Source organism: Tigriopus californicus, chromosome 8 (assembly GCF_007210705.1).
Source record: "Tigriopus californicus strain San Diego chromosome 8, Tcal_SD_v2.1, whole genome shotgun sequence".
Taxonomy (NCBI): Eukaryota; Metazoa; Arthropoda; class Copepoda; order Harpacticoida; family Harpacticidae; genus Tigriopus; species Tigriopus californicus.
In genome coordinates, this window is record NC_081447.1 from 10,984,263 (window position 1) to 10,997,559 (window position 13,297).

The 13,297-nt window shown below is 39.7% G+C and overlaps 1 protein-coding gene across 1 annotated transcript; it reads left to right on the forward strand.

Annotated features, from left to right (window-relative positions):
- Positions 1–507: 507 nt before the first annotated feature.
- Positions 508–11,647, forward strand: LOC131885341 (tachykinin-like peptides receptor 86C). The gene is made up of 11 exons (XM_059233367.1): positions 508–814; positions 5,970–6,081; positions 6,244–6,520; positions 6,604–6,715; positions 6,789–6,890; positions 8,165–8,299; positions 9,227–9,307; positions 9,388–9,547; positions 10,001–10,197; positions 10,687–10,865; positions 10,974–11,647. Exons 2-11 carry the CDS (start codon positions 6,016–6,018, stop codon positions 11,330–11,332), a joined length of 1,668 nt encoding a protein of 555 aa, XP_059089350.1. The 5' UTR covers positions 508–814; positions 5,970–6,015; the 3' UTR covers positions 11,333–11,647.
- Positions 11,648–13,297: the final 1,650 nt, after the last annotated feature.

A 13,297-nucleotide genomic window follows, 5' to 3' on the forward strand; every position in this document is an offset into this window, starting at 1 on the left:
AACCTTTCGATTGTCGAATATTTTGCCGGACCACATTCCAAGTAGAAAGGCCAGCAATCTCGTTTGGAAGCTTGGATTTGCTCCTTGTCTATAGAATAATGTCTAGTTCAAAGCGATTATAAACTCGCCGGAGAGACTGATCTAAGTTTAAAAGTTTAACGTACCAACTATACGTAAGTCCTTGCTCGACCTCTTTGATCCCATCCTGTTTGATCAATGCCTGTTGACCAAGAGTTTGGCATCGAAGTCGGGGCACAATTTCATTTTCGACAGAGTGAATCCTAACGACCATTTGTCAACTCATGGCAAGTCTTTCAAGTCCACTTTTTCTTCTTACAAAGTTTTCTCATTCCTATATTGGCCTTCAGTGATCCCAAAGTGTCGTCGTCGTCCTCTTCTCCAACAAGGCCCTTACTTCCTTCCCTCTTTCATGCTCTTCGTTCCTCTCTTTCTCTCTCTCTCTCTTTCTGACAGAGCCTGAGACTCTCGCTCCTACTCCTTCGCTCTCTGACTTTGGTGCGTCAGGGTCTGGTCTTGCTCTCTTTAAGCGGTCTTTGGCCTTCTCATTCTGGAGCTTGTTGGAAATGAGCGTGTTTCTATTCAATCTCGATGTTTGTCCTTGGGTCAGAGAGTCGCGGTTGGAACATCAGAAGAGGAACAAGCATTCATTTTACCCGATCTCGTTCCTCGAGGAGCAATTAAGATGTGAAAGTGATACTTAGTCAGCCAAATTCAATTCCAAATCCATAATGTGCTCGTAGTAGAAGCTAAAAATAAGGCGTGATACAATGTATTAGTCACAACCAAACTATAGGTAAGGATCACTTTTAGCTCTCATTATGTAATGGGCAGGCAATGTAAGGGCAGGATTAAGGTGGGAGTACTCTGTTCAGTGAGTTGCATCTTAACCACTCAATAACTGGAACAGGACCTTTTGAGACAGTGGTTAACACTTTTGAATTTATCACTCCATGGCAATTCAAGCAATTTGTTGTTCGATCAGAAAGAATTCTTTATTTTGTTTGCCTTTTTACTGACATGTTTGCCGCCAATTTGTGTATTGGTATATTAATCAAGTGACGTAAAATTTTCATTTATTACAGCATTTATCAGATCCAGCAACGAACCAGAGCCGACGGAACTAAAAAAACACTGAACATAAAGCTGATTCGAAATTTTCGTCAAAAAATTAATCAAATTTAGCAAAAGGCTACGAACATATACATATTAATTATGAATATCGATTGGTTATATTCTATTATAATTATAGATTGATTTACTGCAAGGTTTCATGTCATCATTATGGTTACAAAAGTATAGGGAGTGGAACGCATGGAGGTGTTCACTACACAGAAGACAGACGCCGGTCATAGACGGACAGGGCTGGAACTCTTTTTCGGGAGCATGTAACGCAGTTATCTGTGTCCAAAGTCTCCTTGAAGATGTTTCGTCGTCTGATCGGGTCAAGGGGGATATGAGAAATTGTGTGGCTCCGTCAAAAATATGAAGGGATGTCGGGCAAGGGATTCGTCTAGGATGTCGCAGCAGGTAGCTGATCGAAGAGAGTATTTTAATGAGGCAATCTAATTAAAATGTAATCGTGTGTTGAAAATCTGGCGTGGTCTGTTTTTAATGTGAAAACCGCGGTAGAGCTGTCGATTGAAACTAGCTCTGGTTGATACTTATTCAATCAAATGATGGTTTTAAACGTTTGAGAAAATTTCCCAATAACAACAGTTTGTGGTCATAGGGAATTTGAAACTAGGAGCTCAATAACCTGGACACAAAAGAAGAAAATAGAATTACCTAAAAAGCAGAACTTTGCCAGCGAAAGGGCTAGCTTATCCCTTGCTTTTAAATTGGCAAAGCAAATTATATTTTGAACACGAAAACAATACTTCAATCTCCTCTCCGTTGAATTGAGAAACAAGATCGAGAATCTTTTTTGCACTTTAGAGCTGCACTTGGAATTTTAAATTTTAAGAATTATTCTGTCAAGATTGAGCTAAGCAAGAGCTTTCCCTCAGGAAAATCCCCGAACCATCATTAACACAAGCTTGCCGATGTTTGCAAGTTTATTTTCTTCTTTTCTTTTCTTTTCAAACTGTACCATTTTATTACAGTACTGTGCGTACTGTACCCTCACTTAACCTTAAGTCCCTATCTGGCAAGGGATTTATCTGATGGGTAGGAGTAAATGGAAGTGCTTGGCATTTCGCATTGAAGGATAATTTTCTGACGAACAATGGAAGTCCTCAATGGAGCATGTGACGCCGTTTCTTGGCAAACCTCCTCAAGAGAAAATAAACCCATTCGTTTCGCAATATTCTACTTGATGGCTTAATTCTTTTTTTGCTCGATCAAAGTTCATATAATAATTCATTAAGCTGCATTTTTATAAAGAGTCTCATAATAATCTTGATAAAAGACGAGCCCACGATAGTTGAGAATATGGTGTTGAATTTTGAGCAAAAAAATATGACCTCATATTGAATGAAAAACGATGCATTAGAATTAGAAAAGCCCGATGATTTAGAATACTTTTGAACGAAAATGTACCGATTATTAGCAAAGTCGTGCTGAAGTTCGTCATCGACCTTGTCGTCACTCCTTGTCTATGATTTTATCCTCAGCTTAAATACTCATTTAATCCCCTTTCATAGTGGAATAAAGGTGAGCAAAATTAGTTTACAATTACATGGAATGAAGGTTCCGCAGAAAATTTTAAGTGCCCCGGATTTTGAGTGTCAATCCGATTTGGTTCAAATTAGAGGGCTAGTCAGAGAAACAACACTCACGATATATAGGGGGATTGGCTTTGAACACATTTAGTTACGTGATTCTCAAAATGAAGTTCCGAATTCAGGGAGCCAGTGAGTTGATGGCTCATTTGTCTGCTTTGATTGAAATTGAGTAACGAAAGGGAAGTCGATCAGCCCGACACCCTGTTGCCCAAACTACCAAAATGCGTTCAAATCAAAGTTTCAAGTGGCTTGGTTGGAGTGTGCCTTTCAAAATGATATCGATCAATCTATTTGATATATCAATCATTTGTCATTAAAAATAAATGTCACCTTAAGTCGCTGAATTTTTTTTGCGGACTTCCTTACCGCTACTGGGTATGGAATTCTCAGCAGTTCAAGACGAAAAACTTACTCATTTTAATTAACTTTTATTATCACTTATTAGTTGGTCGACCAACGAATTAGAGTTGGCGGATCTACCTAGCCCTTGAATATAGGGTTGATTAGGAATTTTAGTCAAAAACTTACTTGTCCAAGCCTGATTTAAGGAATGCTACTGGATCAGCACCTACATATTCCCTAAGAATATTTGAGGGGATAGCAAATCAAACAATAAAGGAGCCCGAGAAAGAAGAGAAGTTGAGTTCATTGTTCTAACCAGCCTGGATTCTCGAAGGCTTGAAGGTGCTCTCAAAACGCACGTTTGAATTTGAATACAATATATGAACATTTTCTAAAGCCTGATGAAGGATTTGGATTTGGCTCTGGAATTGTGCCCTGGTGCCTTTTCTTCCCAACTGAATTGGCTTTCGTCAAGTGATTGCATTGTTTATGAGCCATTTGCAGTAAAACGTACGGCTTTTACGGCGACTCAAAGCGGATTTTATAACACCCCCTAAGTAGTCATAGCCAACAGAAACGTTCTTTCGTTGTGCCATATGAAGCGATAAAACGGCCAACTTCAAACTCTCCTGGTGGCATTGTTCGCTTTTCAGTTTTAGGCTCATACTATTTAATGCCATATTTTTGCGTCGTTCTTCCTTTTTCGTTCTCCTTGGCCAAGATGCCAAGCTCATCAGAAAATTCATAATATTCCCTGGCGTGTTTTAGATTGAGAGGCAACCACAGATGAACGTGGTCGGTCCATTACAATACACTCTAAATTAGGTATCTGGGATGGAAGCGAACAAGTTAGGAACCAAGCGAGCGACTGGCAGTACGATTACCAATCCTGCGAAATAACCTTCCCTTACATTGGATCCAAGGGTTGGTCTTTGAAATTGAATGTTTTTAAACAGAAACGTATGGAACAGCGGCGAAAACAGACACCGTTCGTCACATTAGCATCAAGTTTTTAATCCCCTTCGTTCAATATTTCATGAGACTAAAAAGACTCGGATTGTCTTTTATTTCGGCTTACTTGTTAAAATTCTAGGATTTGAAACTCTGGAGGGATGCTCTTGGCCTTTCTGCCGTAAAGACTTCAAGTTAATAAACAAGCATACATTGGCTTTGGAGTCATTCCAGTGCAAAGAAAAGTAATAAAATACACAATGCGAGTAGTATCTGTGTTAGCCATGAACTAGTTTAACCAATATCCTTAGCGACTGCTGTGTGAGGATTGATCATATCATTCAGCACGAAGCTAAAGAAAGATTGAGTTTGATATACGACTTGAAGTGCAAAAACAAACATATTGTTTATTGTATGTCCTGCAAAGTTCGACGAGAATCGGAAAAATACACACGTTCATCTTTCGGCATGAGAATGTAAGTTTCAATTACACAAATCCCCTCTGTATCGCAAGAACAACCAACGTGGACATAACAAGTTTCTCAAGTTTCATTCTTGAAGTAATATTGGTCAACTAATGAAATGTATTTGCTGGTTGTTAATACATCAGCTTTCTTTAGATCGCGTACTTCATAATATGTTTAGATGTCATCGAATTAGGTCTCTTGAGGGGCATTGAGGCCCGCTTGTTTTCACCTGAATTATTCTCATTAAGCAACCCATTGTTCCGAGATAATGATGCCTCTATCATATTCCCGACTCAAATAATGAAGATAACTAAAATCGGTGTTGTAGGGCTTTGAAGCATTTCCATCCTCACTGTATCCATCAAAGGTTGCTTTAGGTGCCGAACTAGAAAATGATTTCTCTTTGCTCTTTATTCGAAAGACTTAAAACGACTCCCGAACACTTTCCAACGAATGAAGTATGACCAGCTACTCCTTAGCTGAATACATGTGTCTTAATGCAAATATATATTCGATTCACACACTCTCTGATGCTTTGCATGGCTTTCATTGCTTCAAAAACTTCCTTAGTTGTGTCTTGCCAAGTAGGACATTGCTTAAAATACTCGGATAAAAAACAATTAGATCAAGTTTCAGTTCATTATTTTGCCGACGGGTGAATGCGGGAAAGAGTTGTTAAAGATTGCATGAACTTTTCAAATTACCAGTACCATTCTTCACCATACGAACAGGGACAAACAGATTGAAAGACAAAACCGAAGCAAAGTTTATGACTGGTGACTTTCTCCTTTGCTTCGGTCCAATGGACCAATCCTGTCAAGATGCTGAATTGATTTTCGATTTACTCATATGGAACAGAGTTTTGTAGTATCGCCAAAAATGAGAGGCGTCGGGGATTATTTGGCCATCAGAGGTCGTGTCGGCTAAGAATATTGAGAAACCCAGGGTGACCACGTGATGGTCTCTTTCTGGGGGTAAGGACGAGAGGGACAGACACATAAAGTACGTTCTTTGAAAAAAGAAATGACATGATCAGAAAGAGTCAAGTTTCGGAGAAGTAATGAGGAGAGCCAACAATTATGAAAGCCAAAAGCAATGAGGGACAGCTTCTTCAACAACACTTAACAGGACACAACCGTTGGGGGGGAAGCTTACACTTCTTAACTCCCCCTGGGACATTATTGATAGGAATTCCCTTATCTTGACTTTATTTGCTATTGTTTTGTCTCCGTTTTTATACTTGCTATGACTGAAATAGATATTGCATTGGTAATAGTTATCATTATCTGAAAGCACATTGTCAGTACATGTGAGTCTCTTCAGTCTTGAAAAAGAATGAGTTAAGGATAACTGAGGCTACGTCTCGGTTTAGTTTTTGAAGAAACGATCGTCAAGTTGTAGATTAGTCACCAATGCTGCTAACCACTTCAGAGTCTTTCAGATATCCATTTCCCTGCTTTTTCAGTTTTCCAATGTTGAATTAAGACACCAACGTTTTGACGAACGTGAAAATGATCCAAAGTGATCCAAGTGCGAATTGCGTTTCCATTCTTGCTAATGGATCATGGGAGCAAGTGGTAAGTATTCTGGTGGATTTCACGCACACACCCAGGTCTCAAAACAAAGAATACAGATAAAGCTTGAGCCCTGATCTCGATTGGCAAATCAATCAACTGATCCATGAGCCAATATTGACTGAGTGAACCCACCCTCACCACTGTTTTGTTCCTCGATTCCAGGGTTTCAACGAAAACTGCACCAATCTTCTCCGGCCTCACATTCCTTCAATGGCCGCCATCTTGGAACATATTGCCTCGCCCAACTTCTCACGAGATGACGAACTTCCAATGTCGTTCCAAGAGCCTTCCATCGATCCGTTGGACTCTACGGAATCGAGTTCGGAAGAGAGCCCTTTCCAGATGACTCAAGTGGCCGACACAATATGGACGTTCGTGTTCAGCACCATGATCGTCAGCGCCATTTTCGGCAATCTGGTGGTCTTCTGGATTGTTTTGGGTAGAAATTACACAAGCGATACTGGGCCTGGGCATCCCACGCCCATTCGAACAAATGTAACGATTTACTGGGTTTTTTTCTAGCTCATCGTCGCATGCAAAACGTGACCAACTATTTCTTGGTGAACCTAAGTTTGGCAGATCTGATGATGTCTTGTTTGAACACAATATTCAACTTCATCTTCATGAAAAATCGGTTCGTCAGTGTCAATGACTCAAATCAGCCATGAAACTTTATTAATTGGAGCCTCATTTTTGTCCCATTTAAGGACGTGGATTTTCGGTTCAGTCTACTGTACCATCAACAACTTCATCGCCTACTTATCAGTCGCAGTGTCAGTATTTACCCTTATGGCCATATCCATTGATCGGTAAGTACTGATAGGATGACAAATTTCCTCCTTCTCTTCCTCTTCTCTCCTTCTCTACTATAAATATGAATTTGATTTTGGTGTCACACTTGATAACTAGAAAAATAACTGCGAACCCCTTCCATTGGTTAATCCAATCAGGCTTTTGAAGCTCGAGAGCAGTTTTTCCAAAACTAAGAGAGAACAAATTGGATGAGCCTGAGACTATTCCTGTCAAGGGCACGTTACAATTAGGGGTTGGGTAATGTCAATCACGTTAGGCAAGCTCCATTCCATCTCGAGGCAAATTTGGGAGGAAAAAAACCAGGCTGGTTTGGTAGTACGACAATGTTGCAGTGGTTGAATAAGCTCTCACGAAACATACAACCTACTTTCGTTGGAGGGTCAGAACGCAAGGCAGGAGTTCTTGGACCCACAGTAACCACATTCAACGTATGTGTATTTGAACATAAGGCCAAAGCCCGATAAAGGTTGATTAATTATGTCTTGGGAAAAGTGTATGAAATGCAAATCTACTAGAGGAAGTGAAAGCCTAAGCCATGCTTTTCATTTCTGTGTCTACAGGGTCCGTCATGAGTGGCTTGAATACTTGAATAAACCAATTTTAAGGCCAAATGTCTCTCTTTATCTATGAAAAATAGCCATTAATAGGTTGAGTTGGCAAGACTCATTTGCCTGACACCATCAGATGTTATTCAGTCATGGGCAACATTTGTCAAGAGACCGTACTTTTGCCAGTTAATCAGCAAGTCTTTTGCAGCCACCACTTCTTCAATATATGTTCATGTGCCGAACAACTTTGTATACTGCCTTGACCTTGCATCCAAAACAATTAAGAATCTACTTGATGGTGTGCCCTGGCATGTTGCTTGATCTGTTTCCCACCTTGCCGCTTTATCATGCAACTAAGAATAGTTTGTAAGTCTCAATTTTTTCAACAACTCAGTTTCAATTCTATTTCCAATGACTTACTTTCTTGAACGTTGCCAACGTTATTGGGGAAAAACAACAACTAAAATTATGCTTTCAAGAAGCACTTGATGTTGGCTACGTTGCTCATGGACAGTTGATTGAAGCAAATATTTTACTTGCGAAAAAAGTTATGTACTTCATAGCTTAATTTGCTCTGGAGTCAGGAACAAATACGAGCGCCACATTTCTGGTGAACCCTGTAAGCGTTCTCCATTCATGATTTTGTCCTTGGATTTTCTGACCCACGTATTGGACGTATGTGATTGCAGGCGCTGACAGTTGTTCGTTGTTCCTTTTTTCAGATATATAGCCATTGTTCGCCCACTCAAACCGAGGATGTCCAAAACGTGTGCCCGCATATTTTTATTGGCCATCTGGGTCACTAGTAGTATCCTGTCACTCCCATCACTCCTCTATTCAACCACGTGGACTTTTGCGTGAGTATTTGCAGACTCCAGGATGGAAACTCAAAAAGGTTTCAAATTCCACAACTAGAGATGATGTCTGACGCTCCAGAAGGGAAATAACTTTCGTGTCTCATCATATACCTTCCAATTATCAAAAGTATTGAAAATTACTAAAACATTCATTGACACTTTGAGATTGCATCTCCCTCTCAACATCCTGGGTTCATTTCGTAATGCATCACTTTGAATACGAAATAAAATGCCATTACCTAGCTTTTGGTCTGAGGACGTGAAACCTTCCAATCTATTTATGCAGACAATAGGCCAAGCTCAGACGATCTTTTTGGTGCGATTCTTAATAGTTTTTTCAAACTCATTTACATTAATGGATTTGGGGCATTGTGTAACGAACCATGCATTTTTGAGGATGGCCGTTTCTCTATTTGGTTCATAAAGAGGTTTCTCGTGGGAGAAGACTATTTGAAGTGGAAACACAACTTGCTTGCATAAAGAAGTCTTCTACTGTAAATATAGGACTAGATTCGCTCTCTGGATCAAAGTAGGGAATGGACTTGACACAAATGTCTGTCAACCTGTCCGACAAAATCAAAATTCGCTAATGGGAGGAAAACGTTGCTCATGTCTGAAATGGCTCTATCCATACTCAAGTAGGGTGTACTTCAAATGAGACACTGCGTCTTATTTTGCTACCCACTCAAATGCAATATGCATTAGGTGCAAAATGAAAATGATAATCTTTAGGAAACCCAAAGCTAGAAGATTTAGCCAAACTTAGTTCAGCCATTCCCTCCTCAAATCATAGCCTACTGACTACACGCGTTTCAGACATTTACAGATGTAGATGTACAAAATGGAAAAATATTTTGCCAATTCATTTTTAACAATCATCGTACAAAGAAAGTATCTTTAATGACCCGTCAGTTTAACATGTTCCAGATATCGAGAGGGTCAAAACCTTACAGTGTGCCTTCTTCTGTGGCCCGATGGACCACCCACAGTGTCAAAGCAAGATTACATGTGAGTTCAGATCTCACACTCATTTAGAAAACATTGGTAATCCTAGAATTGAGGTGAAATCATGGCTCAACTCGTTTCAGGTACAACATTCTCTACTTTGTCCTGACTTACTGTGTTCCAATTATCGCCATGGGAGTCTGTTATGGCCGCATTGGAACAGTTTTGTGGGGAAAGGGAATAATACGCGAAAATGCTTCGAGTGACATGGCTCAGGAGAGAAAACTTCTTTCTAAAAGAAAGGTAAGGCATGAATATTTGCCCCTTGATAGAACAGCTGGGAGCATATTTGCTTACCAAGTTCCAAGAACCATAAATCGTGTGACCTCTCCGCAAGGTTGTTGTAGTTTTCTAACTGCAAACAAAATAAATTTTTAATGTTCCACTACATCGCCTCATTCAACTTCTATCAAATTCGAGTATGACGACGCTTTGGTCAATTAGTTCATTTTTCCTAGAAACTTGCGATACATTGGTTGGACTTAATGTACTCCTGTGAAAGTCATCCTTGGTGTTTCCTACACTACAAAGCAAGGAACTAAGATATCATATTACCTTTTCAAGTGCCGCGATACCATTTGACTTGTAATGTGATACAATCGTTCTCCATCATTACAACCACAGCTGGAGATGATTTCAAGAGTTACCATTCGGTAGTTGGTCCCTAATTGAGGATCCATTTTCTTCCACTTCTAGGTTGTCAAGATGTTCATCGTGGTGGTAATCATTTTTGCGGTGTGCTGGCTCCCCTACCATATCTACTTTATCTACACGTATCATCACAAGGAAATCGTTGCTCAGCCATTCATTCAACACGTCTACTTGGGCTTCTATTGGCTGGCTATGGCCAATGCCATGTTTAATCCACTCATCTACTATTGGATGAATGCTAGGTGAGCAAATCAGAACTCGCCGAACAAAGTTTTATTTCTTCAAGTTCGCAATCATGGACAAAAGAGGGACACGGCATCATTTAAGAGGGAACGGCCCCAAAAGTTTGGTCGGAATCCAGCAGTCTGGTTTCTAGTTGCCTGTCTATCTCTCTGTTGGATTGGAGAGCTAATGAACTTGGAAAGTTTCCTTTTTGTTTAAATCGCCGGGACCGAGACACGCAAGGTACACGCTAAAGGTGACTTATTTGCGCATGATGAAAGATCTTTTTGCGATCAAGTACCCGCATCCAAAGCCACAACATGGAACTAAAGAAAATCACGACAACAAAGGTTTCTTCTTCATGGCCGCCAGGGGATTAAAACACTTGTCACCGAAATCCTGTCGTGCACTTCTTCTAAAGGCAAATTTCAACCAAACTTGGTGAAAATTGACTTTACTTAGAAATGAATCCATGTTGAAATTGCGGTAAAAATGGACCCTATTTCCAGGTTTCGAGGCTACTTTCTGGCTCTGATCTCATCTATCCGATTGATTATTTGCCAGCCAAGTCGTCTGTTCAAAAGATCAGATTCCAAATCATCTCTCACCATTGGAGTTGTGCCTGTTAACCGAGGTGTGGTCAAAATGGAGTTGGCACAAATCGCTGTTAAAAGCCATCAAAAGAGAAGTGAGACCTACTTTTTTTGATTGGTCACTGGTCTAATGATTGCCACCGGATAACCCGTCAAGTGACAACTGTAAGTTAACGAGATGTCAATGTGAACCTTTGTTTAAGGTCAGCAAAACATGGATAAAGCTCTTCCCGGAGAGAGGGCCCAATGCCAGATTCAAACGGTGAAACGATCTCCTGGCCGCAGTCCATCCCCTTTTCTCGTGGTCTCGTCTACCAATGAATTTCAAGCGCCCGTGAACGTGCAGCGGTCCTTGCGGTCACAATCACCCAGATTAGGTTGTCACTTAGAGATCGTTGGGAGTGCCACTTCAGACTCAAACTTGTATCGCAAAAGAAGTACAGATTCAACAAGAGTTAAAATAATGGTGAAAAGTCAACCAGGATCTCCTCAAGACTTTGATGATTCAATGTTCAGGGTGGCCATTCCTTTCAGAAATAATCCCGTGTTGAGATACCCGTAATAATACTCGACGAATTTAAGCTTCGTCCTCTGTCAAACCAACAAAAATGTGATCTGTTGTTATTGTCCGTGAAAAGTTTCTGGAGACGAACACATTTATTTGCTCAAGCATTCTATTTATTCATGTTTGATCGTCATCTATCCCCAAATAAAACTCCTTGACGCTAAAATAAAATCATAGAGCCAGATTTTGAATGCCACCCCACTTGTTACAATATTTACGTAATGAATTGCACCTCAGATTTTCATAAAAAATATCATATTGAATGAAAACTCCAACTATTACCAATGTTTAGACAATATAAAATGAGCAAAGAATTTTCATCTCCTATGATAAATATTTTGGGGATAACAAAAGTGGCTTCATCTTTAAACTTGAAAAAACAAGAGTGATCTTAACTAGGGGAGTGAACCCCAACGGAATCAGGTCACTCACGCCTTTAGGCAACGCTCCTTAGAAAATATGTTCCTGGAAACAAGCACACCACTGTTTATTTCAAATAGGGGATGTCAAGTAACGGAAATTTAAGGAAAAATGTGGTCCGGCACCCTGATTTTGGGCATTTTGGGGAGGGAGAACTAAGACAAACATCGCAGTCAACTCGCACCATTCGCACATTGAATTTTTAATAATCGAGTGATTTTGAGCGAGTTGTGTTACAAAAACTACTAAATGAGCATGTTTGGTGTTAATCAGTGAACACACTATCAAATTGGCTCAATACCACAATGCTAATTGCCTAGACAAGCATGTAAAATGGAAAACATGTCCAAATCCAATGCATGCACGGTGCAGTTTGGCTGGGCATGTTGTCTTTGATTTTACTCCATGGAATAACATCAGTTGTCCATGAACGCGTTTACTTGACTAGCCCTATAAATAATATATCAGTTACAGTTTCAAACAAATTCATTTCAAATGTAACCAATTGCAATTGGATGGTTTTGCTAAGTGTAATTCAATTAATTTCAATAAGATCTCACTTGGTTTCCTTTTTGTATGTCCAGTACATTTGTCAAACAATTCTGTCATGGCAAGTCTTTGACCAACGTTGCCAAGAACAAAAGTTCAAGATAGGGTTAGCTAACAAGGTACCAAAACTTCCTGACCTGATTTGACCAATTGAAACCATTGCGTAACATTGATTTTTCCGGCCACTGTTTAACCCTTTATCCATTGGCTGATACATGGATTGCTGATGCTAGTTCAAATCCATTCCAGCTATGTAAGTGGTATCCTCATCCAATAAACAGATATTGATGCAAGTTATTTTACTGAAGAAATCCAAGATCAAGAAATATTTGCTACGTTTTTGGACTTTAGCAGATGACACAACCTTGGTTCGCTCTCACTCTCAAAGAATGCTAGGGTGCTTCTGTGAACCACTCACATAACTTTAACTGAGTTCACCGAAATAGTCATTTTTATCAACACATTTCAAATACTTTTGACCGCCCATGTTGTATTGCCCATTTATCACTAAGGAAACTTATGCACCTAAGTTCATTTTCAGTGTTAGAAATTGTGAGCTTTTCTGATCTTTGAGATACTAAATGAAAAATATCTGTGCTTCAAATATTATAAACTCAGTAAATCGACTGAGCTTATTACTCAATTGGGCATGTCAAGTGAAGGAAATTCAAGGAAATATGTGGTCCGGCACCTTGATTTTGGGCATTTTGGGGAGAGAGAACTAAGACAAGCATCACAGTTAACTTGCACCATCCGCCCGTTAAATTTTCAATTATTGAGTGATTTAGAGCGAACTGTGCTATAAAACCCAACAAAATGAACATGCTTGGTGTAATTCTTTGAACGCATTATCACATTGGCTCAATACCCCACTGCTATTTGCTTAGACAAGCAGGCAAAAAGAAATGAATTTCAAAATTCAATGTATGCACAGCGCAGTTTGGCTAGGCATTTTGTCTTTGATTTAACACCATGATATAACGTCAATTGCTC